The 26,050-nt window shown below is 41.3% G+C and overlaps 1 protein-coding gene across 5 annotated transcripts in view; it reads left to right on the top strand.

Moving 5' to 3' along the window:
* FBXW11 (F-box and WD repeat domain containing 11) overlaps positions 1–21,371 on the top strand; it is a 120,356-nt gene extending 98,985 nt beyond the window's left edge. For all 5 annotated transcript variants that reach the window (XM_042992358.1, XM_042992349.1, XM_042992362.1 and 2 more), the window contains 7 exons: positions 3,465–3,583; positions 4,812–5,061; positions 7,797–7,915; positions 9,792–9,902; positions 11,019–11,097; positions 12,408–12,593; positions 18,808–21,371. In XM_042992358.1, the coding sequence (XP_042848292.1) occupies positions 3,465–3,583; positions 4,812–5,061; positions 7,797–7,915; positions 9,792–9,902; positions 11,019–11,097; positions 12,408–12,569 (840 nt within the window). In that variant the 3' untranslated portion in view covers positions 12,570–12,593; positions 18,808–21,371. The remainder of the gene's footprint in view (positions 1–3,464; positions 3,584–4,811; positions 5,062–7,796; positions 7,916–9,791; positions 9,903–11,018; positions 11,098–12,407; positions 12,594–18,807) is intronic.
* The last annotated feature ends 4,679 nt before the right edge of the window (positions 21,372–26,050 follow it).

Below are 26,050 nucleotides of genomic sequence, written 5' to 3' on the forward strand. Positions count from 1 at the left end.
TGTCAGTGCAGAACCCTACTTGGGGCTTGAACTACGAACCTGTGAGATCATGACCTGAGCTGAAACCAGGAGTTGGAGGCTTAACCAGCTGAGCCACCCAGGTGCCCCAACCTTTTTTTTTTTTTCCTCAGTCTTTTTTTTTCCCTATCCTTATAATTTTGCTTTTTAGAGAACAGTCTATAAATGGACTCACACAGTATGTAGCTTTTTGAGTTTGGCTTCTTATACTTAGCATCTTAGATGAGATTATCTCCTTTGTTACATTTAGCAGTAGTTGATTCCCTTTTCTTGCTGAGTAGCAGTCTACTTTCTGGTGCACCCCAGCGTGTTTATCCGTCTACCTGTTGAAGGACATTTGTGTTTCCAGTTTTCACAATTATGAATAAAGCCACTATAAACATGTATGCAAGTTTTTATGAGAACTTAACATTTTCAGTTCGCTTGAGTAAAAACATAGGAGTGGGATTGTTGACCCATATGGTAAGTATCTGTATTTCTTGCTAAGAAATGGCCAAGCTGGTTTTCAAAGTGGCTGTACTATTTTATGTTCCTATCAATAAGGTATGAGAGTTCCCTTTGTTATGCAACCTTGTCAGCCCTTGGTATTCTCAGGTTGGTATTTGCCATTCTAATAAGTATGTAGACATATGTCATTTTGAGTTAATTTACATTTCCCCAGTGACTGATGAGCACATGATCTTTTCATGTGCTTATTTGCCATCTGTATATTTGGTGGTGAAGTATCCAAATCTTTTTTTTTTTTAATTTTTTTTTTTTAATGTTTATTTATTTTGAGAGAGAGAGAGAGAGAGCAGGGGAGGGGCAGAGAGAGAGAGGGAGAAACAGAATCCAAAGCAGGCTTCAGGTTCTGAGCTGTCAGCACAGAGCCCGACACGGGGCTCGAACCCACGAACTGTGAGATCATGACCTGAGCCGAAGTCGGAAGCTTAACTGACTGAGCCACCCAGGTGCCCCGTGAAGTATCCAAATCTTTTGTCCATTTTTAAAATGGGTTGTTTTCATATTATTGAACTTTGAGAGTTCTTTACATATTCTGAATACAAATCCTTTTTTTAAAAAATATTTTTATTTATTTTTGAGAGAGTGCAAGTAGGGGAAGGGCAGAGAGAGGGGGACAGAGGATCTGAAGTGGGCTCTGTGCTGACAGCAGCTAGCCCAGTGTTGGACTTGACCTCACAAATCGTGAGATCCTGACCTGAGCTGAAGTTGTATGCTCAACTGACTGAGCCACCCAGGTTCCCTTGGATACAAATCCTTTTTTGAGATATGTTTTGCAGATATTTTCTTCCAGTCTTGTCTTCTCATTTCCTCAATGATATCTTTCATAGACCAGGAGATTTTGATTTTGATGAAGAATAGTGTACCATTTTTTTCTTTTATGGATCATGTTTTTTTATTTTAAAGTTCATTTATTTTGAGAGAGAGAGAGAGTGTATGAGGGTGCGGGAGGGGCAGAGAGAGAAGGAGAGAGAATCCCAAGCAGGCTCTGTACTGTCAGTGCAGGGCTGATGCAGGGCTCAATCCCATGAACTGAGAGATCAATACCTGAGCAGAAATCAAGAGTCAGATGCTCAACCAACTGAGCCATCTAGGTGCCTGTCTTATGGATCATGCTTTTGATGTCATACCTAGCAAGTTTTTCACTGAGCTTTTGGATCTGTAAATTTATGTCTTTCATTCACCAAATTTCAAGTCTTTGGCCATTATTTTTTCAAATATTTTTTCTGCCCCATTTTCTTTTTTTCTCCTTCTGAGACTCTAATTACATAAATAGTAGATCTTTTGTTATTGTCTTACATTTTCTCCAGGCTTCCCCCCCATCCCCCACTCTTTTCTGAGTAATTTCTTTTAGTCCTCAAGTTGACGGCATGCTGTATCTCCTTAGAAATTCACAGGATAGAGTAGCACATAAAGACTCTGAGGTCTGCAGGAGAGAGACACCCAGTGTTTCCCCACTTCCAAAATATATTTGACCTCAGAACCCTATTTTTATGTAATACTTATCAATCAATAGCCCTGATAACCCGCAGCCATAAATATACTCTGGCAAGAGTGACGTGTGTTACTATTTAATTTGGGCAGTTATCCTTTAAGGAATAGTGAGAATGTTTTATAAGGGAGGTGCCTGGGTGGCTCAGTTGGTTAAGCATCCAGCTCATGATCACATGGTTCGTGGGTTCAAGCCCTGCATCAGGCTCCGAGCCAACAATGTGGAGCCTGCGTGGGACTCTCTCTCACTCTCTCTCTCTCTCTCTCTCTCTCTCTCTCTCCTTCTCTGTCTGCCTTTCCCCCACGTGGGTGCACTCTCTCTCTCTCTCTCTCTCTCTCAAAATAAGTAAATACACCTTAAAAAGAAAAAAAAAAGAATGGTTTATAAGGACCTTGTCAGAGCATAGGCTGGCCACAGGCTTGCGTTTCATTTACATTGGATGTGTTTCTAAAAGAGTGCCGTTAATAGAGGCACACCATGTTTAAAATAGGCATGCATTTTATTTACGAGACATAAACAGTAGAGCAGAGATGCACTTTAGAGAGATCATCTAGAACAGTGGTTGGAAACCTTTTGTCCTTCATTCTGTACCAGTCCTGGATCACCAGTCACTCTTTCAAAATAACCGTGGTTCTAATAGGTCAGAAATTAGAAGCAAGTCTTGCTGTTGTAGAAAGACAGTTAAATGTCTTGTTTTGGCTATTTGTAGTAAACTTCAGGGATGCTGCAAATTATGACAGTATGATTTTACAAAGGAAGAAACAGGTTCACACGATCTATTTTTAACAATCCAATCTTTAAAATAAATGATTTCCTATCCCCTATTATATGTGGGGAGTATTGAAAACTTGAAAAACATTGGAAAGATCAAAAGAAGGGAGAAAAAGAACACTCAGAGAACAAAGCCGACTATTATTACATTATCTTTCCTTTTCATCTTTTTTTTTGTTTTAAATATATTGATTATATCACCATATAGATGGCTTTTATTCTATTTTTTAAAAAACATAACTGTAATGAAGCATTATATTCTCTCATTAAAAGCTTTTCAGTTTACTTTGAAATTTTTCTGAAATGTCGAACATTTTTCATTTTAAAATTTTTGTAAGTAATCATAATGGGTTAGGGATATGCATTTTTAAAGGCTCTTAATAGATGTTGTCACACTGTTTTTCAGAGTTTATTTAAAAATTCCCTTTATAAGGCTGTTAAATATAGTAAGTATAATGGTTAGAGGGACAAAGTAAACAAAATAGCACATCTGTTTTGGAAGTTTTTCGATATTGCCTCTTCCCTTTTTTTGTCATTTTCCACCTGTTTGAAGTTTAACTGCTCTTATTTACTGAAATGCAGGTTTGTTCTATTTTGTGATTCAGAAAGTAAGGTGAGACAAAAACATTTATCAGAAGGTGATATACTAAATCACTGTTTGTGGTTGATCTTGTCTCAATAGATTTGGGATAAAACCAGCTTGGAATGTTTGAAAGTGTTAACGGGACACACTGGCTCTGTCCTTTGTCTCCAGTATGATGAACGTGTCATTGTGACTGGTTCTTCAGACTCTACAGTGAGGTGAGTGATTTGGCTTCGCTGGTCTGACTTCCATATCTTCCGTGAGAAGACTGAGACTGCACCCTTTTCGGGGATAAAGACACACATTCTTTGTATATGTTTTATATGCTGTATTTCAAAACCACTTTAGGTGTGGGTTTATTTGAACAAAGCAGGCTAGAAAGCCAACTTTTGTTAAGTAGGTCCTATGCTCGTTGTTGTATGTTATAGAGGTGGAAATGTACTAGGAAATATTACCTAGTGTTAGACTAGCTTTCTCCTGGGAGACCATGCTCCAGACATTTGGAAAAGTCACCAGCATGCTAGTGTCCTTTCTCTGACTCAGTGCTTTTCAGGCACTGCTTCTGCCACAGAAGCCTGTGACTTTCCTCCTTTGGTCTGTGTGAATTTGTCCTCTTAGGAGATTGGGTTTACAGAAAAGCTGTGACGTGAAAGGGCTGACCCTGAGAACCTTATATGTCATGGATGGAGCAGCTGCCATATTGCCTTTGTCCATAAAGCAGTTAGGTAAATAGATGCATGTGGGAATTGATGAGTTGTCATGACTTACAGTCTCTCATGTGCAATGGATAAGTAATGGACTCTGAGACCTATCAGAGGCCAAACAGAGCCTTAAGCTTGGAAACTGCCCTCAGTTCCCCAGCTATGAAGCCTCCTTCCCCTGTCATCTCAGACTCCTTGCGAGCCCACTTACTTGAAGAATCATTTTGTTGTCATCACTGTCCCTGATTACCTGATGTTAAATAAACCTAAACCTGGACAGAGCCAGAGTTGGCCTTCTTTCTTCCCTTTTTTTTTTTTTAAGTTTATTTATTTATTTTGAGAGATCAAGTGAGCATGATTGGGGGAGGGGCAGAGAGAGAAGGAGAGAGAGAGAATCCCAAGCAGGCTCCACACTGTCAGTGCAGAGCCCGATGTGGGGCTCAAACTCATGAACTGTGAGATCATGACCTGAGCTGAAATTAAGAGTCAGACACTTAACTGACTGAGCAGCTACCCAGGCCCCTCCATAATTGGCCGCCTTTTTTTGAAACCCTCTCAGTACTTCTCAGCAAATAACAATAATTGCTTCTGGGGGCTCCTTTTAAACATGGTCTTGGGTGTGAGGTCCCAGTCACAAGTGAAGCTTACATCTCCCTGGCCTACTACTAAGAATGGGCCCAGGGCACAGACACTGACTCTTCCTGGTTGTCTCAGTAATCACGCATTGTGCTTTTCTGTTCTCTAGAGTCTGGGATGTGAACACGGGTGAAGTTCTGAACACATTGATCCACCACAATGAGGCTGTACTGCACTTACGCTTCAGCAATGGACTTATGGTGACCTGTTCCAAGGATCGCTCCATCGCTGTGTGGGACATGGCTTCTGCTACCGATATCACTCTACGCCGTGTCCTGGTTGGCCACCGTGCTGCTGTCAATGTGGTAGACTTTGATGATAAATATATCGTGTCTGCCTCTGGTGACAGAACCATCAAAGTAAGTGTATCTGCTAGTCATAACTCTGCTTCCTCCTGTGCCTTTTCAAACACAGAGGAAGCAGAGGTGGGCTTTACCAACCTGGTACTGGGCAAGATCTGTAATCTCCTTCATCTGTGCTTGAGCCCTTGAGGCAATCCCATTCTTCATGCTTCTGGAATCACAGGCAAGGTAGGAGGAAAGGGTCATGGGTCCACGATGGAGAGCAGCCTTCTATTTCATGAAATGACACCATTGATCACGTGTTTAAGGGGAAGAGAACTAACCTGTGGAACATGTACTGAGTGCTAGGAGCTTCACCTTACCCTGTCACTGATGTCTTCCAGCACTCTGTTGAGGAAGGTATTGCCTCAATTTTACAAATGGGGCTCAGAGAGTGAAGAACTGGGCTGGAGACCACACTGCTAGTTAGTGGCGGGGCTGAGATTTGATTTATTCACTTAATTCACTTCATTTGAATTAATCCGCTTAATGGTCTATGCCGTGCCATAGACCCTAGGCTGGATGCTGGAGATACAATAATGAATAAGACCCATCCCTGCCCTCAAGAAGCTCGGCGTATGGTGGGTGGCAGGCATGAGACAAATGGTTGTAGTCTACGGTGAGTCATAGGATGTAGTAAATGCAGGTCTGATTCCAGTATCCATTTTAACTTTTTAAAATTTTAGCTTTTGAGATATAGTTCACATACCGTAAGTTTCACCACTTAAAGCATGCAGTCCAGTGCCCCTTAGTGTAGTTACAGTGTTAGCCATTTAATATAGTTTAGTTTCAGAACATTTTCATTGCCTCCTGAAAAAACCTCCTACCCACTGACAGCCAACCCCTGTTCTCTTCTCCTGGTCCTTAGCAATCACTAATCTATTTTCTGTCCATGGATTTGCCTCTTCTAGACATTTCATATAAATGTAATCCTGTAATATATGGCCTTTTCCATCTGGCTTCTTGCACTTAGTGTGGTGTTTTCATGGTTCATCCATGAATATTGTAGCACGTGTCAGTACTTCATTCATTCTAACGACTGAAGAAAATTCCATTGCGTGGATGTACCACGCTCTGTTTATCTGTTCATCAGTTGATGGACATTTTGGTTGTTTGCACCTTTCATTTGTTAAACATTGTGCTGCCATGAACATTCGTGTATAACTTTTTGCACAGACATACATTTTCAGTTCTCTTGGAATTGTAACTCTGGGTTCGATATTTTGAAGAGCTGCCAAACATTTTCCAAAGTGGCTACGCTGTGTTAAAATCCCACCAGCATTGTGTGAGCATTTGAATTTGGATCAAAAAACCTTCTTTTTATGACCAGCACTAGGTGGCATTCTGGTATCTAGTATCTAGCCCCACACATCACAGAGGTAGCATCAACCTTTAGATAAAGTGGTCTGGCAGTTGAACAAGTAGGGTTTGTGTGCAGTAACTCACTTACCATTCAGTCAGACCAGTTGGAACAAGATCGCTGCCTGGAAGTCAGGAGGGTTTGGGCCTTTTTTACAGAGCAGCCGTTGCATAATATCAGCCTGGAGGATTTCTCCATATCCTTGCCAGCACTTGTTATTGCCCGTCTTTTTTATTACAGCCATCCTTGTAGTTGTGTAGTGGTTATCTCTGGTTTTGGTTTCCATTTCCCTTGTGACCACTGATATTGAGCATCTTTTCAGTGCTTGTTGGCCTTTTTTGTATCTTCTTTGGAGAAACATCTGTTTAAATCTTTCATGTACTTAAAAAATGGGATTATTTGGGTGTTTTTTGTTTGTTTTTGTTTTTTTTTTACTGTGTAGTTACAAAAATTCTTTATATATTCTGGTTATAAGTACCTTAAAAGGTGAATGATTTGGAAATATTTTCTTCCATCTTGTGGCTTCTCTTTTCACTGTCTTGATGATGTTCTTTGCCACACAGACAACTTTAATTTTGATGAAGTGCAATTGATCAATTTTTGCCTTTTGTTGCCTGTGCATTTATTGTCCTGTCTGAGAAACCGTTGCCTAATCCAAGATCACAAAGATTTACTCCTGTGTTTTCTTCTGAGGGTTTCATAGATTCAGCTCTCACATTTAGGCCTTTGGTTTATTCTGAATTGTATTTTTGTATATTGTGTGAGTTGGGGGTCCGACTTCATTCTTTTGCATGTGGAGATCTAGTTATCCCATTCAACTACAAACGCAGCTGGTAAAATAATTCAGGGCACTCTGGTTGCTTTGCGTCTCCTTATTTGGCTTGTAATATATTAAGTGTGTCTGTGAGCATCTAAGTCTTGCAGATGGTTTCACAAAAGAGGGATTATTTATTCCACATACATAATATTAGGAGTGATGTGTCAAAACAAATGGAGCTGTTCAAGAAACTATGCTGGAAAAGAGGAGGATGTGAAAGGTGAAACTTTTTCACATCAGTTACATTGGATATGACATGTCAGCTGGCATGAAAACATAAAATCTGGCCCACACTCTTCCCTCTAGGCAAGTGAATGTCGGAACCATCCAGGAGATGTTCTCTTTGTGAATATCTCAAGGTTGGAGACTTCACAGCTTCCCTCTGTGTTTCATTCCTGTTTTATCACTCTGCAGCTAAGAAAACTGTATGCTGGCCAGTCTGTCCCCCAGCTTCTGAACCAGATTTCATAATCAAGTATTTTGGTCATTCTTAGAAGCTCTGATATTTTTAAAAAGGTATATTGTGAGGGGACTTTTCGGCGTTTATTCTTAAAGTATTAATAATTGGTTATGCAGGTCTGGAGCACGAGTACCTGTGAATTTGTTCGTACTCTGAATGGGCACAAGCGAGGCATTGCCTGTCTCCAGTACAGGGATCGGCTGGTTGTTAGTGGATCATCAGATAATACCATAAGGTGAGTAGAAGCTGGTGTGCTGACAGAGTAGGCTGATTTTTGCTATAGTTTTGACTCCTGCCCCAGTCCTGATGCTCAAAAGACTTGGAGCCTTTGGAGATACTTCAAGTAAGAAAACTATAGGTAACTTTTATTAGTCCATTTGGTCCTGTGAACTGAAGTGGGTAAACTGACTCCTCCAGTACACACGTTTTATGACATAAACTCCACCCAAGACCCCTTAATACCAGAACTCCTCAGAAGAGAGGACGCTCCAGCCTGACTCTCTACTTTCCCTTATCTGTGAGCTCCTGTCTCCCTCACTAACAGGTGGGAGGAGTGTACTTGATTTATCTGTGTCTCACCCGAGGCTACACTACAAAATCATCCACTCCTGTTTCATCATTTATTTTATCTCCCTTTTTTCTTCCCAGCACTCAGTGTCCTTGCTTTCTAATAAATCTGACTATCCATAAACACTTTATTTGTTAAGAATTTCCCTTAAATATCTACTCACTGATCCCAAGTCGTTTTTCCATTGTCCCAACATATGCTGGTAACTTTTTTTTTTTTAATCAAATTGTTTAATGTTTGGGCAAAATAAAGATTGGTTTCAAGATGATTTTTAAAAGAAGGAAGGAAGGAGGGAATAAAACAGCAATAAAGTTTTCTTTAAACTTAAACAGCTGCAAGTTAAAGTTTCTTTAAACTTAAACAGCTGCATGTTTTCTTTATCATTTTAAGTTTTAAGATATTATTAAAGTCAGTTGACCCTGAATCTTGGTTCTCTTGTATCCATCATGCTTTATATTAATATTTCATCAGTAAATAGTCCTTACCTTTCTCACCGGAATCTCTGAGATTTTACAAAATAAGAATGTATATTCCTTTATAGTTTATAGAGGGGAACCACTTTGGAGTCAGTGGCAGTGCTGAATGCCTCTGCTCACAGTAGGTTAGAGAAGCCACCGTCATGGACACTGATGAGAAGATTTGCTGAGGGTGGCTGTGGTAAAATATTCATTGGGTATATGGTAAGAGCTATTGGGAGAGGGAGAGGGGCTAAGAAAAGGTTGTTACAGAATGAGTTTGCTAACTTTGTTTTGTACACGTTAGTTTGCTGTGATTTATGTTTACAAACAATGTAGAAAAATCAATGATGACAGAAAAATTGAAAAATTTTTATTTTCAGAACTGTTCTGTAAATCATACACCGAGAAGAAGGCTGGGCGTAGTGTATGGGTTCATGTTCCTGAGACACTTCATATACCTAATGAGAATCCCACTGTGACTGTGTAAACTGAACAACCCTCGTGTCCGGGAGTGTTATCTAGGAGGGGTATCCCTAAACCTCATCAGGAGAGGAAGACCATTATGCTGGTCCACTGGTTCTAACTTCAGTGGGTCTCATGGATTCCGGGCTAGAAGTGCCTGGGGTGGAAGCCTAACCTCCTGACTGTATTATATCCTCCCCCAGCCCACACACATCATGCCTTTTCTTCTCTCCTGCCTACAGTCCCTATCTCCCCCGGAAAAGCCCTTCCTAGACCATTTGGCTACATGGTTTAATCAATTCAGACATCAAAAGAATGCCTAGGAACTAAATATAATTGAAGTTTGTTTGTTGATCTTATTTAAATAGTAATACATGCGTGTGATTAAAAAAGGTTTCCAGTTGAGTAAAAGAAAATACAATGAGAAGTAAGGCTTCTACCCAAATTAGTGCTTTAAAATGTACAAATGGCATAAATGTACATGCGTATCTCTCTCTGTGTACAGTGTAGACTGGGAACGAGATAGAAACAAAGTTCAGGAGAGAGTGAAAGTCACGTTACGGGGCAGATAGTGTGAATCATGTGTGGGAAGTTGTTTCACAGAGATCTGTTTCACATTCAAGGCTATGGGATATCGAATGTGGTGCCTGTTTAAGAGTCCTAGAGGGACATGAAGAATTGGTCCGATGCATCCGGTTTGATAACAAGAGGATTGTCAGTGGGGCCTATGATGGGTATGTATTTCAGATTTCTAAGTGCACTGCTGCCATGGTATCTAGAGGAAAAGGAGTGCTGAATATTAAGCAGCTACGTATCTGCCAGTTCTGTGCCCGGTCCTTTCTGTGTAACGGTGGATGGCAGGTGTTGCCGTACCGCTTGATCAAGTGAGGCCACTCTGGCCCAGAAGGATGAGCAGTCTTGCCCCAAGTTTAGCAGAGCCTCTGTAACTCCTGTGCTTACACCTTTAACCATTATTGTAAAGGTTGTGTGGGAATTCAGTTCTTTGCCTTCGCCCTAAATTAAACCAACTGTGTGTGTGTGTGTGTGTGTGTGTGTGTGTGTGTGTGTGTGTGTGTGTGTGTTCGGCGATACATTTCCTTTCCCCTTTTGGTTAATTGAACAAATACTCTTTAAAAAGCCTCGTGACTTTTTAAATGAGCAAGTGGCAACTGTAAACCTTTCAAGGTGACCTTGTATATACTCACAGATTAGTTGGTCTGTTTATGCTCCTATTATTAACTTTCAGCATTTGCTTAGTTTGAAGAAAGGTATCCTTGGAATTTCCCAGAGAGCCCTAGTTTCTGTCAGCAGCACCTACTCAGCCCTAGAGAGCCCCCTGATTAATGAATTTGGTGACATAGATTATCAAGTCAGGAACTGAGTTCAGATAGCATGAAGTTGTTTTCTTATCTCCCTTAAAAATATTTCTTCACAGTTTCAGCAATCCTGAGAATGTGTAGGTCCTTGTTTTTTCCAAAATCAGATGTAATTAGTTTAAGTAATTTGTAAAAACATAAGCATGTTCTCCATTAGCTTATTATTATTTTTTAAAATTTATTTTGAGAGAGAGATTGAGAGTACAAGTGGAGAGAGGCAGAGAGAGAGGGAGAGAGAATCCCGAGCAGGCGCCACACTGTCAGCATAGAGCCCGATGCCGGGCTTGATCCCACAAACTGCAGGATCACACCCTGAGCCGAGATCAAGGGTCAGATGCTCAACCAGTGGAGCCACCCAGGCACCCCTCCACTAGCTTTTATACTAGCAGTTCACGTGCACTCCTTTCTATCAAGGAAGTGCTCGACAATATATAAAATGTTAACTTTCCCACTAATCGCAGTCTTCTTTTCTAGGAAAATTAAAGTTTGGGACTTGCAAGCTGCTCTTGACCCTCGAGCCCCAGCAAGCACGTTGTGTTTGCGCACGTTGGTGGTAGGTAATCTGTTGAAGTGGGAGTAGTTCCCGTGCTGGAGGGTGGCCTCCTGCAGATGGACCTGCCCAGCTGTGTCACAGGAAATCTTGTGTATCTCAACAGCGTGCCTTCAGAGAAATGCACTGTTTTGTTCATTTTGGTTAGCCCAAATCAGAGAGTAATTGACATTGACGTTACAGTGAGCTCTTCCCTAAGGAACATTAATACAACTTAAAACATGAAAGCAGACATCCTCATTTGTAGGTGGATTGGTTTCCTCGTAGAGCACAAAGTATTTCCTTCCTAAAGATTTGGAAGAGTTCTTTTATTTATTTATTTATTTATTTATTTATTTATTTATTTATTTATTTTGATGTTTATTCATTTTTGAGAGATGGGGAGAGAGCATGAGTGGGGGAGAGGCAGAGAGAGAGGGAGACACAGAATTCCAAGCAGGCTGCAGGCTCCGAGCTGTCAGCACAGAGCCCAATGCGGGGCTCAAACCCACAAACTGTGAGATCATGACCTAAGCTGAAGTCGGACGCTTAACCGACTGAGCCACCCAGGTGCCCCTTGGGAGAGTTCTTAATACGGGTATCTGGTTACGTTGAATTTTTATAATACAGCACATTTCTGTATTATTAAGATGGAATTTCTCCTCAGTCTATATTGTATGAATTATTGCTTTGGCATTTAAAAATACTTTATGTAAATCTTGTTTTAACATCTTTAGCAGGCTCATTATTTCTAGTAGTCTGGTTGCTTTTGTTATATTAATGAGGAGACAGTTTTTTGAAAATATTGATAGATTTTTCGTATTTTTCGTAGCTTTACCTTTTATTCTATTTCTTTGCTTCTTGCATCGATTAGAACATGCAGAACTGTGGTGAGGGCCATTCTTGTTTTCTTCGTGATTTTAATGAGAATGCTTCTTACATTCCACCATTAATTTTGAGTTTGGCTGTGGTTGAGATAGATATTCATGGTAATGTTAAAAACACTATCCTTCTGGTCCTTTTTGCAGTGTATCAAGAATGGGTATTAAATATTGTTGTTTACCTTTCCAAGATCTTTGGTGAGGCGATCACATAATTTTTCTTCTTTGACACATTAATGAGCCAGGATCTCAGATACAAAGATTAATTTAAAGAAGAGGCCTAGAAGGAAAAGCCAGAGTTTTGTCCCTGGGGTGAAGGACAAAGATCAGTAAGCTCTGGAACATTCAGTAAGCCTGGATAAGTAGCTGCATTTTCAGCCTGCGCCAGAGCACGGGTAGAAATGAGGGATTGAAAAGGTCTCATTTTACTCATCAAGCTGTTACATTTCACAGGAACATTCTGGACGTGTGTTTCGGCTACAGTTTGATGAATTTCAGATCATCAGCAGCTCCCATGATGACACTATTTTGATTTGGGATTTCTTAAACGTGCCTCCCAGTGCCCAGAATGAGACCCGTTCTCCCTCCAGAACATACACTTACATCTCCAGATAACAGTCTGCACTTTACCCGTTTCAGGTGAGTACACCCCACGTTTAATCTTGCTAATTGAATTCATCTTCCCTTTGGGGGAATTTTGTGATTTGGGTTCCCCATCGATAGGAACCAAAGTGATTAGTGTTTTTTAGCTGTGTCAACTTTGCAGTTCTCATGTAAGGCTAGATCTTTATGGTCACATTAAAATAAGATCTAAATCAGAGTCCTACATATTGTGGGTTTTCACATGGGCAGACAGTGTGATTCCTGTTTTTAGAAACTGATTTCCTAAATGATTTCCTGTCAATTTAACACAGGCAAGGTCCTTCAGATTCTGTTTTGGGGTGCAGGAATCTCCTTTTTCTCTTTCCTGTTTTTCAGTTCTTTTATTTAAAAAAAAAAAAAAAATCAACATCAGCCAAACACTCAAACTTCCCCCTCTGTCCCCGGTATAATCTACCCACCATCACTGTCCCCTAGAAGAGGAATGAAAGAAAGGTGTTTGTTGAGTGAGCCCCTAAAACCCGTTCTTCGTCCACTAGATGCAGCAGGTACCCTGGAGGCAAAGTCCTTTGCTCTGGTTACAGGAAGAGTTAGACCATTGTAACCATTGATGATGGCATGTTTTGATTACTAAGGGTGTCCAGTCTAGAGGATGAGAAGCCTTACTTGGCTGTGTCCTGGGACCTGATGACCCTGTTCATCTGGAGCAGTGTTTCCAGCTCTGAATATTTTGCAAGGGGGCCAGTAAATCCTGTGCACGTTAAACTTTACAGATTGAATAAATTGGTTTGTACCTACTTGTATTACTATGTATATATGTATGTAAAGACTGATTAATAAATAAAATTCGTACTTATTTTAAAATATTACTTACTACTTAGTGGCTCTTTATCGTTGTATGTTTTCTGCTCATTAGATGTTAAAAGTGTAAAGAGAGTTTAGATGCAGAATTGTGGGGAGAAAAAAAAAAGGGCCCTTAGATCACCAAGTTACCATCATTTCTAATACTTCTTACTTAAGGCTCTAAGGCCCAAAACACAGATGTCCAGGAAGTTGTCTTACCCAAGAGTCAGCAGACTATAGGCAGAGTCCAAATTTGTTCCACTGCCTGATTTTATTCCCCTGCTACAGCAAGCTAAGAATAGTTTTTTACACTTTTAAATAATTGAAAAAAATTAGAAGAAGAGTACTATTTCATGACACACGAAAATTATATGAAATTCAAGTTCTAGTGTCCATGAATGAAATTTTATTATAATAGCCATGCTCACTTGTTTACGTATTGTCTGTGGCTGTTTTCATACTTCATTGGAAGAGTTGACTAGATGCCACAGAGACCATATGGCTTGTGACATCTAAAATATTTATTAGACAGCTCTTTAAGAAAGTTTGCCGTCCTCCAGTCTTGCCCTTGTGCCATCGATTAGTGATAAACCAAGGGTCTGCAGGAATGGCAAATAAGCTTTTTCTTCATCCTGGCTGAGTTTGATCAGTAGTGCCTGGCTGGAGTGCTGCCTTTGGAAGGATTCTGGGACCTTGTGACCCCAAGGGATAATGCTGTGATGGGTTGGCAGTGTCTGCCTGGCTGTGGGAGGTGAGCAGTAATGACCTGTAAGCCACATACATAGTTACTGTTCCTGGTCCCAAGTGCGTTCATATTATTTCTCATGATAGCGACCATCTATCTGCCTTGCCACCTTCTCTCTGGATGGATTCTTCCTAAGTTGAAAAAACTGTATGGCAGAATTATTACATTTTTTGAATGGAGCCTTAAAATAGATACAATGGGGGACTACAGAGGAAGAAGGCAAGGATCTCTTGAGTGATTGTTCCTCCGCGCTTCAACCGCCCTTCCCCAAAATCCTAAGGAAGATACAGGGAAGGAGAAATGGACCTAGATGAAAACTGGTTTCCCTCCTGGTCTTTCCTCTCCCTCTTCAGCCCGCTCTCCATTCTGCTGTCAGTTAGGATCATCTTAAGCCCTGCCTCTGCCGTCCTCTGCCTTACTGGTTTCCTGCCGTTCACGGGATCATGGTTCAACTACTTCACATTAGCTGACAGGACTTTGAGCGTCTGGCTGTTACCTTGTGTCCTCACTATCCTCCCCATGCTCCCGTCTCCTGTTACTCCCTTCCAAAACCCTAGCTGCAGCCAGACTGAACTCTGTTTAATGTCTCTAATTACACTACAGTAGTGCAGACCTCCACCATCTCCCTCCCCTTGCTTGTGTCATTATGGCTTCTAGACAGCCCCACTCCCCCTCTGCCCTTTTCATTTCATGCTTAATTTATTATTTGATATTGAAATGGTTTGCACGCCTGTCCCACTCACAAGGCCGTGGGCCCCCTTGTGTTGCGGAGCTCCAGGGTTCATTGGAGTCCCCGGTATATTGTAAGCGCTCATTGATGTTTGTTGGGCAAGTGACACCCATGGCCAAAATGACATATTTGTGTTTTTTCTCCAAGGCCACACAAGAATTTACCCTTAAGTAGATAAATACAGTTTTAGGGTATTCCTGCAGTCACCTTCAGCAAGCATAAAGATAATAAGTCAGTGAAAAATTGGAGTAAATCATCTAAACTGACACGGTCAGGTACTAGATACATTCCGTAGGTAGACAGGTCACCTAGATGTACGTGTCTCCCTCTGCCCCTGCTGCCCCTGTTGTTTTTTAAACCAGTTTTACGGAGATAGGATTTGTGCAAAACTTGCACTCGTTTAGTGTACCGTTTGATGAGTTTTTACAAATGTATACCTGAAAATACCTCCACAATCAAGAATATTTCTGTCACCCTCAAAAGTTCCCTTGTGCCACCTTTGTAGTCAAAGCCTGACCCCATCCCAGCCTTAGCAAAGACTGGCCTGCATCAGTTTACATTTTCTAAAGTGCACTGTCCACTGTGGTAGCCAATAGCCACTTGTGGCTATTGAGCTCTTGATATGTGGCCAGTGTGACTCAGGAACTAAATTTTAAATTAAATTTTAATTGAATTTAATTGAATGTTTAATTGTATTTAATCATACTTTATTTAACATTACATTCAAATAGTTACACATAGGTAGTGATTCCTGTTTGGACCGGCATAGTTTCAAAAGTTTTATATTTTTAGCTTTTACATTTCCGTCTTTGATCATTTAATTTGTGTGTGTGGTGTGAGATAAGAAAGTCACTGGTCTTTTTATATAGCTGTCTAGTTGTTCCAGCACTATCTGATTAAAAGAATTTCTGTTTCTCATGGAATTGCTTTAGCGTCTTTGTCCAAAAGTCAATTGACCATTTATTTGTAGGTCTATTTCTGGACTCTGTTCTAAGTCCATGATTTATGTGGCGGTCCTTTCGCCAATACCATAGTGTGTAATAAATGTTCCAACTTAAAAAAAAAATTGCTTTGACTATTCTAGATTCCTTAGGTTTTCATATTCAGTTTTGAATTGTCAAAGTCTATGAAAAGGACAACTGGGATTATAGTTAGCACTGCATTGAATTGTAAGATCATTCTGGGGGAGAATTTCCACCTTAACAAATGTTGAGTCTTAAAACCCATAAACATGGTAGAACTCTCTATTATTTAGGTCTTCTTCAGCCTCCTGGCAGTATTGCACTTTTGCTTTGCTTTGCTTCCCTTTGCTTTGCAAAAGCAGCTTTGCACATCTTTTGTTCAATTTAGTTCATTCTTTTTCTTTTCTAAGCTATACATTTTCCTCTGCACATTGCTTTAGCTGCATCCCACCTATGCTTTTGTTTTTCCACATAAGAGCAGCACATAAAATAGGACATGGGCAACTGTAGCTGGAATGGATAGTCTCAGGGGAATAGGTGTTTCAGAGAACAACTTAAGTGGTTAACGCTTTTTTTTTTCTTCTGTATTTTTGATATGTGTGTTTGTCTTCACATTCTGTTTAGAGAGGTACGTGGTAAAATCCAAGACATCCATAGTATGTTTTCCCTCTCTGGCATATTTAGTAGATGAATGTTAGAACACAGTAAAATTTCACAAATTGGACAACTTTTACATATTACTTTAAAGTGCCCCGGAACAAGATTTCTTTGGTTGAGAAATGGAATAATGGTCACCAATGGTGTTTTCTCTCGTTGGCTGTGGTAGAAAGGAAACTGTGGTGTTACTTCTTCCAGGCCCTCCTCCCGCCCCTTTTTGGGAATGTAAGAACAACTGCCCTTGTTATGATCCACAATTATAAATCAATGGAAAAATCTTATCTGCTTTTTAAGCAGCACAAGCAGTGAAACCTCAAATGTGTTTGTCTCTTCAAAGTGAATTACTTTTGACAACCTTGGCAGTCAGCTCTATAGATTTTACTGCTCTTTTCCAAATTCTTTTCATTTATTGTAACATGAAAAAAATTATTACCATGTGATACTGTAAGATTTATGCATAATAAGAAACACTACCCTAATGATGATTTAACCTTGCAGTAAAATATTCACCCCTAAAATAGAAGGTAAGAGTATTTCTATGTCAGGAAAGTTAGCAACAGATTTATTTGCTGAGTCATTTTTTTAAATTACTAACTCCTAAGAGCTAATATATACAGTAGTTCTCTTTTTTATTACAAGACAATATAAGATCATTATTAGGAAATTAGAATAAGTAGATAAGCCAAAAGAAAATAAACTCCTACTCATGATTCATCATTATTCACTCCCTTGTAGATATTCTCTCAGGCTTTCTAAAATTATGGTTGAGAACTGTATATGTTTTTAAAATGCTTTTTTCCCCCCTTTATTGTAAATTTGTTCCTTGTCTGTAATGTCAGTATTTGTCTAAATCACCATCCCTAATGGCAAAATAATATTCAGTTGTTTGCATGGGCCCTGTTATGTACGTAAGTTTTCCCCCAGCTTTTAGCTGTTATAAAACACACTGCTGTAATCATTCTTTTAGCTTAATCTTTGCTTTATTACCTTTGGATAAAATTCTAGAAATGTCTGCAGTGTCAGGTTTAAAGGTATGATGTTTAAAGACTTTGGTTCCTAGAGTCATGTTACTCACCAGAAGAGTTAAATCAGTTTACGTTCCTGCCAGCAGTGTTTGAGAGTGCCTACTCCTTATCTGTCGATGTTAATGTTTTAAAAATAATACTCTTAAAGATCCTTCATGCGAAAGCTGTGGTGAATGAAATTAAATCTCTCTTGAACTCATTGAAAAGGCTTATTAGGATTCTTGATCTTTATGAAAATAGACAACCTTTTAGGAAAGTTTCCTTTAAAAAAACATACAAGCTTTTAAAAAAATCTTTCTCTCTCTTTTTGTCAGAGAATCTTAGACATATAGGTAACTTTTAGATCTTCTAGGCTATTGGTTTAGTGCTGTGTTTGGAAAGGGTTGTGACCCATTAGTGATTGTGAAATCATTCTAATGGATTTTGACTTTGTTTTGATGAGATTTAGAATAGAAAATGTCAGCCTGCATTGTACATAGTAATGATAAGTTTAGGTGCGTGCGTGCGTGTGTGTGCGTGTACACATATTCATATACATGGATGAGTGTAGAATATATGATTAAAATGTGTCCCTGACTCAAGGTCACCATCAAAACAATATTTAACATTCAGTAGTCTTTCCCTCTACATTGTATTGTCCTTTTATAAATGATTTATTTCAAAAAGAAGTAGTTTCTGATTATTAGCATTCTATTTAGAATGAATACTTTATTTACTAGTTTTTGCATATTTTTGTTTCACAATGATAGATGAGGGCTCTCTCGGGCAGATATGAGACCAGCCGTCGTAGGCTTTGGATGTCATAAAAGATTATGCTAACTATAAAATCTAACATGAAGCATATTTTGTTACATGCATAATTTTTAGCAGGAAGCACTGAAAGATGTACGTTATAGGGGTCAGTCATCTCTTCTAATGCCCTCTCTGTCACTTAATGGCTAATGCTTTGAGCTAAACAATGTGTCTGAGCCTTAGTTCTTTTATTTGTAAAGTGGGTATAATAGTTTCTACCTCATAAGAATGTTGTGGTTTTAAATAAATATGATGCCTGGTATGTAGTACACTCAAAACATCTTGCAGCTTTTATTTTTTATATATTTTTATATAATACATAAAGTCTATTTTTTTATATTTTTGTATGTTTTATATATTTGAAAATCAGTAATGTGTTATGTGTGCACAAGGGCATGTCTGTGTGGATGTGGATGGGCTGTGGTGTATATCTCCATGTCTAACCAGAATATCCATCCATACTCCCTTTGTGTTTTGTTTTGTTGTTTTGTTTTCCCAGGGTTTCCTAGTCTTGAACTACTGGCTACATGGCTACCAAATGCCTAAGGGAGTTCTTCGCAGCTGAGTTATGAAGCTGGAATTGGTTCTAGACGCTGGGTAGATGCAAAGCAGCCTAACTCTTCCAAGTACCAACATTTCTCACCTCCGATTCCGGCCTCTACTTTGAGAAGGATACCTTAGCTTCACCGACTTCCAGTAGAACAGAAGCCCATTTCCTCCCCCCATCAGTGAAAAAAAACAAAATCTAATGCTTCAAATGTAAATTGTTCATATAAAAGGAACGTACAGTCTGTCTGTTTTACAGAAGTAAATCGACCATCAAGAGAAGACTTGGCCTCTAATTTATATTGCTTTGCACTTTGGTCTGATACTAAGAAACCGCATTCTTCTTTGGTGAAATTTTGGGTGCCAAACACCTACCCAGAATGTCCAGGGCTTTCCTTTTCAGAAGTTAGCATTCTCCTTTTGACCGTCCAAGTCATTATGAATTCTGACCTGTATTAGGAACATGTTGGACAATGGAAACATTTCTCTGGTTTGTTTTAGTAATATTTTTTGGGTCACACTTCCTTTCTGTACCAATTTCTTTTAATTTAAAGAACTATAAGCCAGGTTATATTATCTCCCAACAGGTAATATAGCTCTTTTCTTTTATTAACTGTTCTCTGTCCCCCAACCATCTGATATTTGGTAGAGTAACACTTTTACACGTGTGCTTGCCTCCTAATTTAAAATACTGTATCCGCATGTAGATATAATGTACATAACAGTTTAACCTCAAGGTTGCTAGAGTCAGGGCCCCTGTGCCTGAGACACTAATACAGAGTGTGTTCGCACTTAGCCATGGGCTGGGCTCAAGAACCTGATACCAGGGTTGATGTGGATTACCTAGAACCCTTCCTGCAGTATTCATACGGTATTTTTATTTTGTCATTGTCATTTTGTGTGTATGTGTGTGGTGTGTGTGGTTTTAACGGGAATCTTGTTTTTAAAATGTAGTTTCTAAAGGTTAACACAAAATGTTTCATTCATTGTGCAGCATATACAACAGAGAGGTACCTTAACATTATTTTTTGTTGTTCTTTTCCTCCCAAGTACTTCTCTGAGTACTAGCGTTCATTTGACCTCACTGTCAAAGATCATTCTTCCGTGCATTAGTAGCCCTGGAAAGGGAGGAACAAGAAGGCCCTGTTGACTGGGTTTCCTGGCTCTGGAATTCAGGCATCCTGGCTTTACCAGGATGTTAACCGGGTCTGCTCATATGTTGGAGCCCGTATCCCATGGCAGGTTGCTTCGGGGGCCCATCTTGGGTGGAAGGGTACTCCTGTGTGGTGCAAAGCCTCAAGCTCCTGAATCCCGTTGCCGTCATCTCTGGTGTCACATGTCGCTGTGGCCCTGGCAGGTTCTCAAAGCTCCCGAGTGCCCCGCAGCCCGAATGTGTGAATGGCACTCTCACGCCGACCGTGCACCGAAAGGACTTTGGCATTCGGTTGGCACTCCTTTTCCCTTGTTCAATATTAGGTTCCTGTTTGCCCCTTGCCATTGTTTCCAAAGATTAAGCAACGTCAGTAACATTTTAAAGGACCAATAAGAACCTCCTGTTAACTAAACCTCTTCCCGTGGAAGCACACTCTATAACTAAAGGGAAGGGCCCTGGGCTCTGTTCTGTCCTTTGCATTGAGAACGGTGTGGGGATCAAAGTGTGTGTATGTGATTTGTTTATTGGTTTGGCTTGGCTTTTTTAATTTTTCTTTTCTCCTTTTCTATAAATGCATCCTTCCCTTCCACATGTTACCAAATTAATTTCTATTTTTGAGAAGTTGAGTCTCCAAGTGTAAAAAAAATAAATAAATAAAAGGAAATCTCTATTTCGTGAGGTAGATGTTGTAAGCTTGACAGTGGCTGTGGAAGTGAGTTCACCTTTACCACTCTCCACCTTACAGCTTTATATCAGACTGGTTAGGAGAGCCCGGGGGTGTGGGAGGGGCGGGGGAGGAGGCAATTCTTCTGAACGAATGGACTTTCTGTTGTTGTTTTTGCATGTTTAATATAGAAGTTCTTGTTCCTTGGGAGATCATGGCCTTTGAATATGCACACAACCTTTGAATTGTGCCTATTAAATTATAGCAGGGGACTCTGGCACCCAAGGAATTCTGACTTTCTGGGATTATAGTAGTAATTCCCAGCCGTACTCTGGACTTTATTTTGCTAACCATAATTGAGCAACTGTAAATTACTGCTATATTAATGTTTTAAAGCACTGGGATAGTCTAATTCTAACTTGTAATTAATTATGTTTGCCAATTATCTGTTTGAAATAAATTTGTGTCTGAACAGCTATTGAAACTGTTAAATTGTACAGATATTATTCATGACAGCTTTGTACTGTGGAATGTGCTTAATAAAAAACAAAAAGTTTGACTTTTGTCCAATAAATTGCTAAGTAATGTCAATAAATCAAGTATGAGTATTATGCAGTACACCTAATCTGGCTTCATGCAATTGTTACTTCAGCTACTAATTCAAAGCCAATACTCTTAATAAAGTGTTGCAATACTCTGATGCTCTGTTAAGAAATTTTTCAAAAAAAAAAAAAAACCAACTGTTATGTTCTCTCAGTAATTCAGTGATGTACCATTAAAGTTTGTAGATTAAAAAACAACAACAACAACTCATCTGCTCTGTAAAATGAGGTTGAAATCAAACTGCTTTTTGACTTGGGAGAGGTTTGTGTGGGATAATACCAGTCCGTGCTGGGGCGTCTTGCTCTTCTGTTTCACTTTCACCTGAGGAGCTGGGGGCTGGCTTCCCCATAAGTTCTTTCTTCACTGCTTCACAAGTTACTGTAAAAATCTGAAAACGGCCCCTTCAGTGTCCCAAGTGGCTCCGAGGGTAAGTGGATCCTCTGGTTCTCGAAGAAGCAGGTGGAGGTGTGGAAAGCACGCTTGCTGTCTGACCCCGGTAAATGCAGGACGTGGGACTGTTGTCCACGTTCACAGATGCACACACCACTGGCTGGTTACTAAATCAGGAAGGGTACCGTTTGCGTGTGTAGGATTCTGCTCAGAAGTCCTGTGTGGTAGCGGAAGTTTCCGCGTAACTAGATCCCCCCCCCACCCCCCCCATCAACCTGCCAGATTGGTAATGTGGACTTTGGGGGTGAGAGTGTTTCTAGACAGTATTGCCTCCATCCATTTTTCTTGTAAATGTTTTAAAAATATGTAACATGCATATGATTAAGCAGACCTATGTACAAATCATAGAGTAAAAGGTGATCCTCCCTTTCACCCTGGACCCTCAGTCCCCTAGTATTATCCAGTTTTTTGTATATCCTTCAACAGCTAATAATACTCTGTGTGTGTATGTATACATATATGACTATATCATATATATGCACACATATACACATCACCACACCCCTTTTAACATCAATGGTAGCGTGCTGTGCCGCACTTTGATCTTACGCTTTTTTTTTTTTTAGGTTTATTTTGAGAGAGTGTTTGTGTGTGAGGGGGGAGGGGCAGAGAGAAGAACCACAAGCAGGTGCCACGCTGTCAGCGCAGGGCCCAGTGCGGGGCTCGATCCACGAACCCCGGTGATCATGGCCTGAGCCGAGAACAAGAGATGCTTAGCCAACCGAGCCACCCAGGCGCCCTTTCATCTAATGTTCTCTAGGAGATCATTCCATGCGAGTGCATGTAATTTTACCTCCTTGAGCATGACCGTGTAATATTTGGTTACCATAATTTATTCAGCAAGTTTCTTGAGGGAGGAGTTGAGGTGATTGCTTGCCCTTCCCTGTAGTGACTCACTTTTCACAGGTCTTTCTATCTGTGCCTGTGCTAAATGTGAAAAACTGTTGGTAATTTGTGCTCATCATTATGAACAGCAGACCTTGAGCCCGAACATTGCTGCAGAGTGGGAAGGACCTCAGGTGTCAGACGATCTTAACCTCTCCAGTCGTCTCCTACAGTCACATAAGTGTTCAATAAATAATAGTTTCTTTTTTCCTCCGTAGGTGAGGTGTTACTGCAAGAAATTGACAGCTACAAATGCATCCCATATTGATTATGGAGATTCTAAGAGAGGTTTTGTAGAGCTCCTTGGATATACAATCAGAGATGAGTGGTTCTTTGCCGTTCAGCCTATTGGTTTTCTAGTTAATAAGGAGAAAAGGAAGTTGGGCCATCTGGCCAATAACCCTGTTACTAATTAGCTGTGTGGCAATACCCCCTTTGGGGTCTTAGCTTCCCCATGTCTAAAAGAAGGTGTCACTAGCTCAAGTCCTGGAGGGCACATGCCCCAGCTCTAGACGATCTATTGGCTTGCAGGAATGCAGACCCTGTAATGCCAGGTCTAGATTTCCAAGAAAAACTGAACATCCATATTATGTAAAGACCCAATTTTTATAAGTTGGGAACTTTTAAAGTCAGTCACTGGAGCACTGACGGCGTTGTGATCCCTGAACCAACATGATTTGAAACATTTCTAGTAGCGACCTCTCGAAATATTGTGCCTAAGTTTGGCCACCGAACACTTGAAGAATAGAGATTTCAGAGAAAAGGGACAAATTAAATGATATGCCCTGTGACAAAGTGACCAGCCCATAGAATGACTCCATACATGTTCCTTTAGGAAAAATGACCAAACAAGGGAGGAGTTTGAAAAAAAAGGAGGAGGAAGGGGAAGGAAGGAGCCAAGAGCTGGCGACCACCGTCTTCAATCACGTTGTGAGTGTTGAGACCAGCTGCCCGCTTTTGTGCTGGGACTGAGTTCACGTTACAGCAAGGCAGGCTTTAGGCCCAGGATCGACTTGGTCTTCTGGCTGGAGACAATTCTGGGAGCTCTAGGACCTCCAAGCTCCTGTTGGTTTTCTTGATGCTGGGTCTGAGACCTCATAGACGTTCAAACTTATATGTGGGGTGACTGCGTACGTGGCTGTCTTAAGGTGTTTACCTGCCCAAAGATGGGGTGATGGACCCCATACATCAAATGCGCTGAAATCCTAATCCAGTTTGTAAGAATTTTTCTTGGTTATGTGTAGCCACGTGAAAGAATTATAGTGCAGGCCATAAGTAACTTTTTTTGTGTGCATGTAGGGTAAACTGGAAAGCAGACTCCTCTAAGTGGAGTTGTATTGTTGATTGCTTTCAACTTTCTGGCTTTTTACTCATCCTGTCTCTAGGAATTGCTTCATCGTATTTTTCGTATGTTGTTGGACCCGCCTGGGAGAACCTACGAGTGACAGCCATAGACTTCATCTGTAGTGGGGTCATGCCCAAGGAACAGCTTAAAGCTGGCGAGATCTCAGTGACTACAGCGTAAGCTCCCTCCACCCTCTACTACCTTCTTCAGATCCAACGGACCTTTCTCTCGGGCTGTGTCTTACTCTCAAATGCCCTGCAGCTCTAGGGGTTGAGAAGGAATGCTCTCAGAGCACTGCAGCCTTTGGAGCTTAGTATCACGCCCAGAGATAACCCATGGCGGGGCTCTGGTCTACGGGATGGAGGAAAGAGCATGAGCCTTGGCGTCATGAGACCCAGCTTGAGACTGGAGCTCTGCCACCTATCTGGCGGCAGCCCCATAAGCAAGGACATTCTCTGCCCTGAACCTGAGCTTCCTCTAGGAAGTGGAGACCGTGTTTTAAAGTCTCTTCAAGAATTAAATGACATAACCTAAAGTACCTCATCTGAAATCTCAATTCAAGTCGACTCGAAGCTCTGTACCCGTACATAAGATACCTTTATCAGTGCCTACTCCTTTCGGCAGCTCCAACTGTGGCTTTTAAGCAGCTGGTACAGAATGTCCAGAGCAGAGAAAGGTATTATGAGGGTTAGGATTCAGGATGGTGGGGGATGAGACAAAATCAAACGTGCTCAGGCAGCCTGAGCGAGGCCTGTCTGGGCCTCTTGAGGGGAAACACAGGAGCTGGCACTTGGAATTATGCTGACCGTCCCCAGGGAGGATTTGAGTCAGTAACCAGGGCCCGGGCTGCTCAGTCGGTGCAACTGAGGGAGGTGGACCAGATGGATAGTATTTATGCCAAGTTACTTTTGTTGGTTTTTAAGTTTAGAATAATTCAGCTTTAAAAGCAGTCAACTTATATCCTCCTGGGGTGTTTCTGGGAAGAGAGTGAGACCTCAACATGCCAGTATGCTCAGCAGATTGTAGTGTCTCCAGAGTGGACAGGCGAGACTTTCACGTCCTCAGCGTGTGTGTGTGTGTGTGTGTGTGTGTGTGTGTGTGTGCGCGTGCGCGAGCGCATGTGGGCGGTGGGGCGGGGAGGAGGGTGGGCAATGCAGGAAGAGGGTGGTTCAACGCCAGCTATAGCAACAACAAGAATAAACATAACCACCAAACAGTGAGTGCCAGGCCTGCTGGGAAGGGCTTTCCACACCGTGTGATCCTCACAAAAGCCCTGTGTGCTATGTGTTCGTACCACTTGACAGCTGAGGAAACTGAGGCCCAGGTCTGTCTTGCTAGGCGGCTGGGCTTAGCCTTGATTCCAGTCTATCTCGGCTGCCACAGCTGGCCTCTTACCACGCCACCCTCTGCCCACCCACCACCACCCCGCCGGTGCTCCACGGGCACTGTGATCAGCAGCGTCTCCCCAGAGGAGCCTTCCTCTTACATTAACAGACGCTCTGCACATCTGTTTTCCTCCCCTGCCATACATTCTTTGGTCATTAATAAATGTGTGCAGTGCTTTCATCAATGCACAAAGTTTGGTAGAGTGTAAAGAACACAGCAACATAGGTGCTGGGGACCCGACCGTGGCTGAGCATCTATCTTGGCAGCACTGGACAGCCGCTGATGGGTTTAAAGCCGGGGATGAGCAGTCAGAAGGCTGGTGCCAAGATTCAGGAGAGGCATGTTGAGGTCTGGAATAAGGCAGAACACTGAGGAGGTGAGAGAGGGCGGTTTTGCGGGGTGTTGAGGAGGCAGGAGCTGTGCGATCTGAGGTTGAGGGAGTAGGAGGCCTTAGCGAGGGCACCCACGGTTGGCGTGTCTCCCACGCGCCGCTAGGTGGAGCTGTAGGGACAGGAGCCCCGCCCCTGCTCTCAGGAAGCTTCCAGTCCGGAGGAAATAGACAATACACCGTGGTTGCTAGGTATACGCACGCGCCCGTGAATTCACGTGCTACATCCTGATTGCGGTAAGTGCTGTGAAGCGATTACGACCGTCTGCGAGTGTGCAGCGGGCTGTGGGACATCTGAATCAAGACCTCAAGGATATAAGCA

This window comes from Panthera tigris, chromosome A1 (genome assembly GCF_018350195.1).
Source record: "Panthera tigris isolate Pti1 chromosome A1, P.tigris_Pti1_mat1.1, whole genome shotgun sequence".
Lineage (NCBI taxonomy): Eukaryota > Metazoa > Chordata > Mammalia > Carnivora > Felidae > Panthera > Panthera tigris.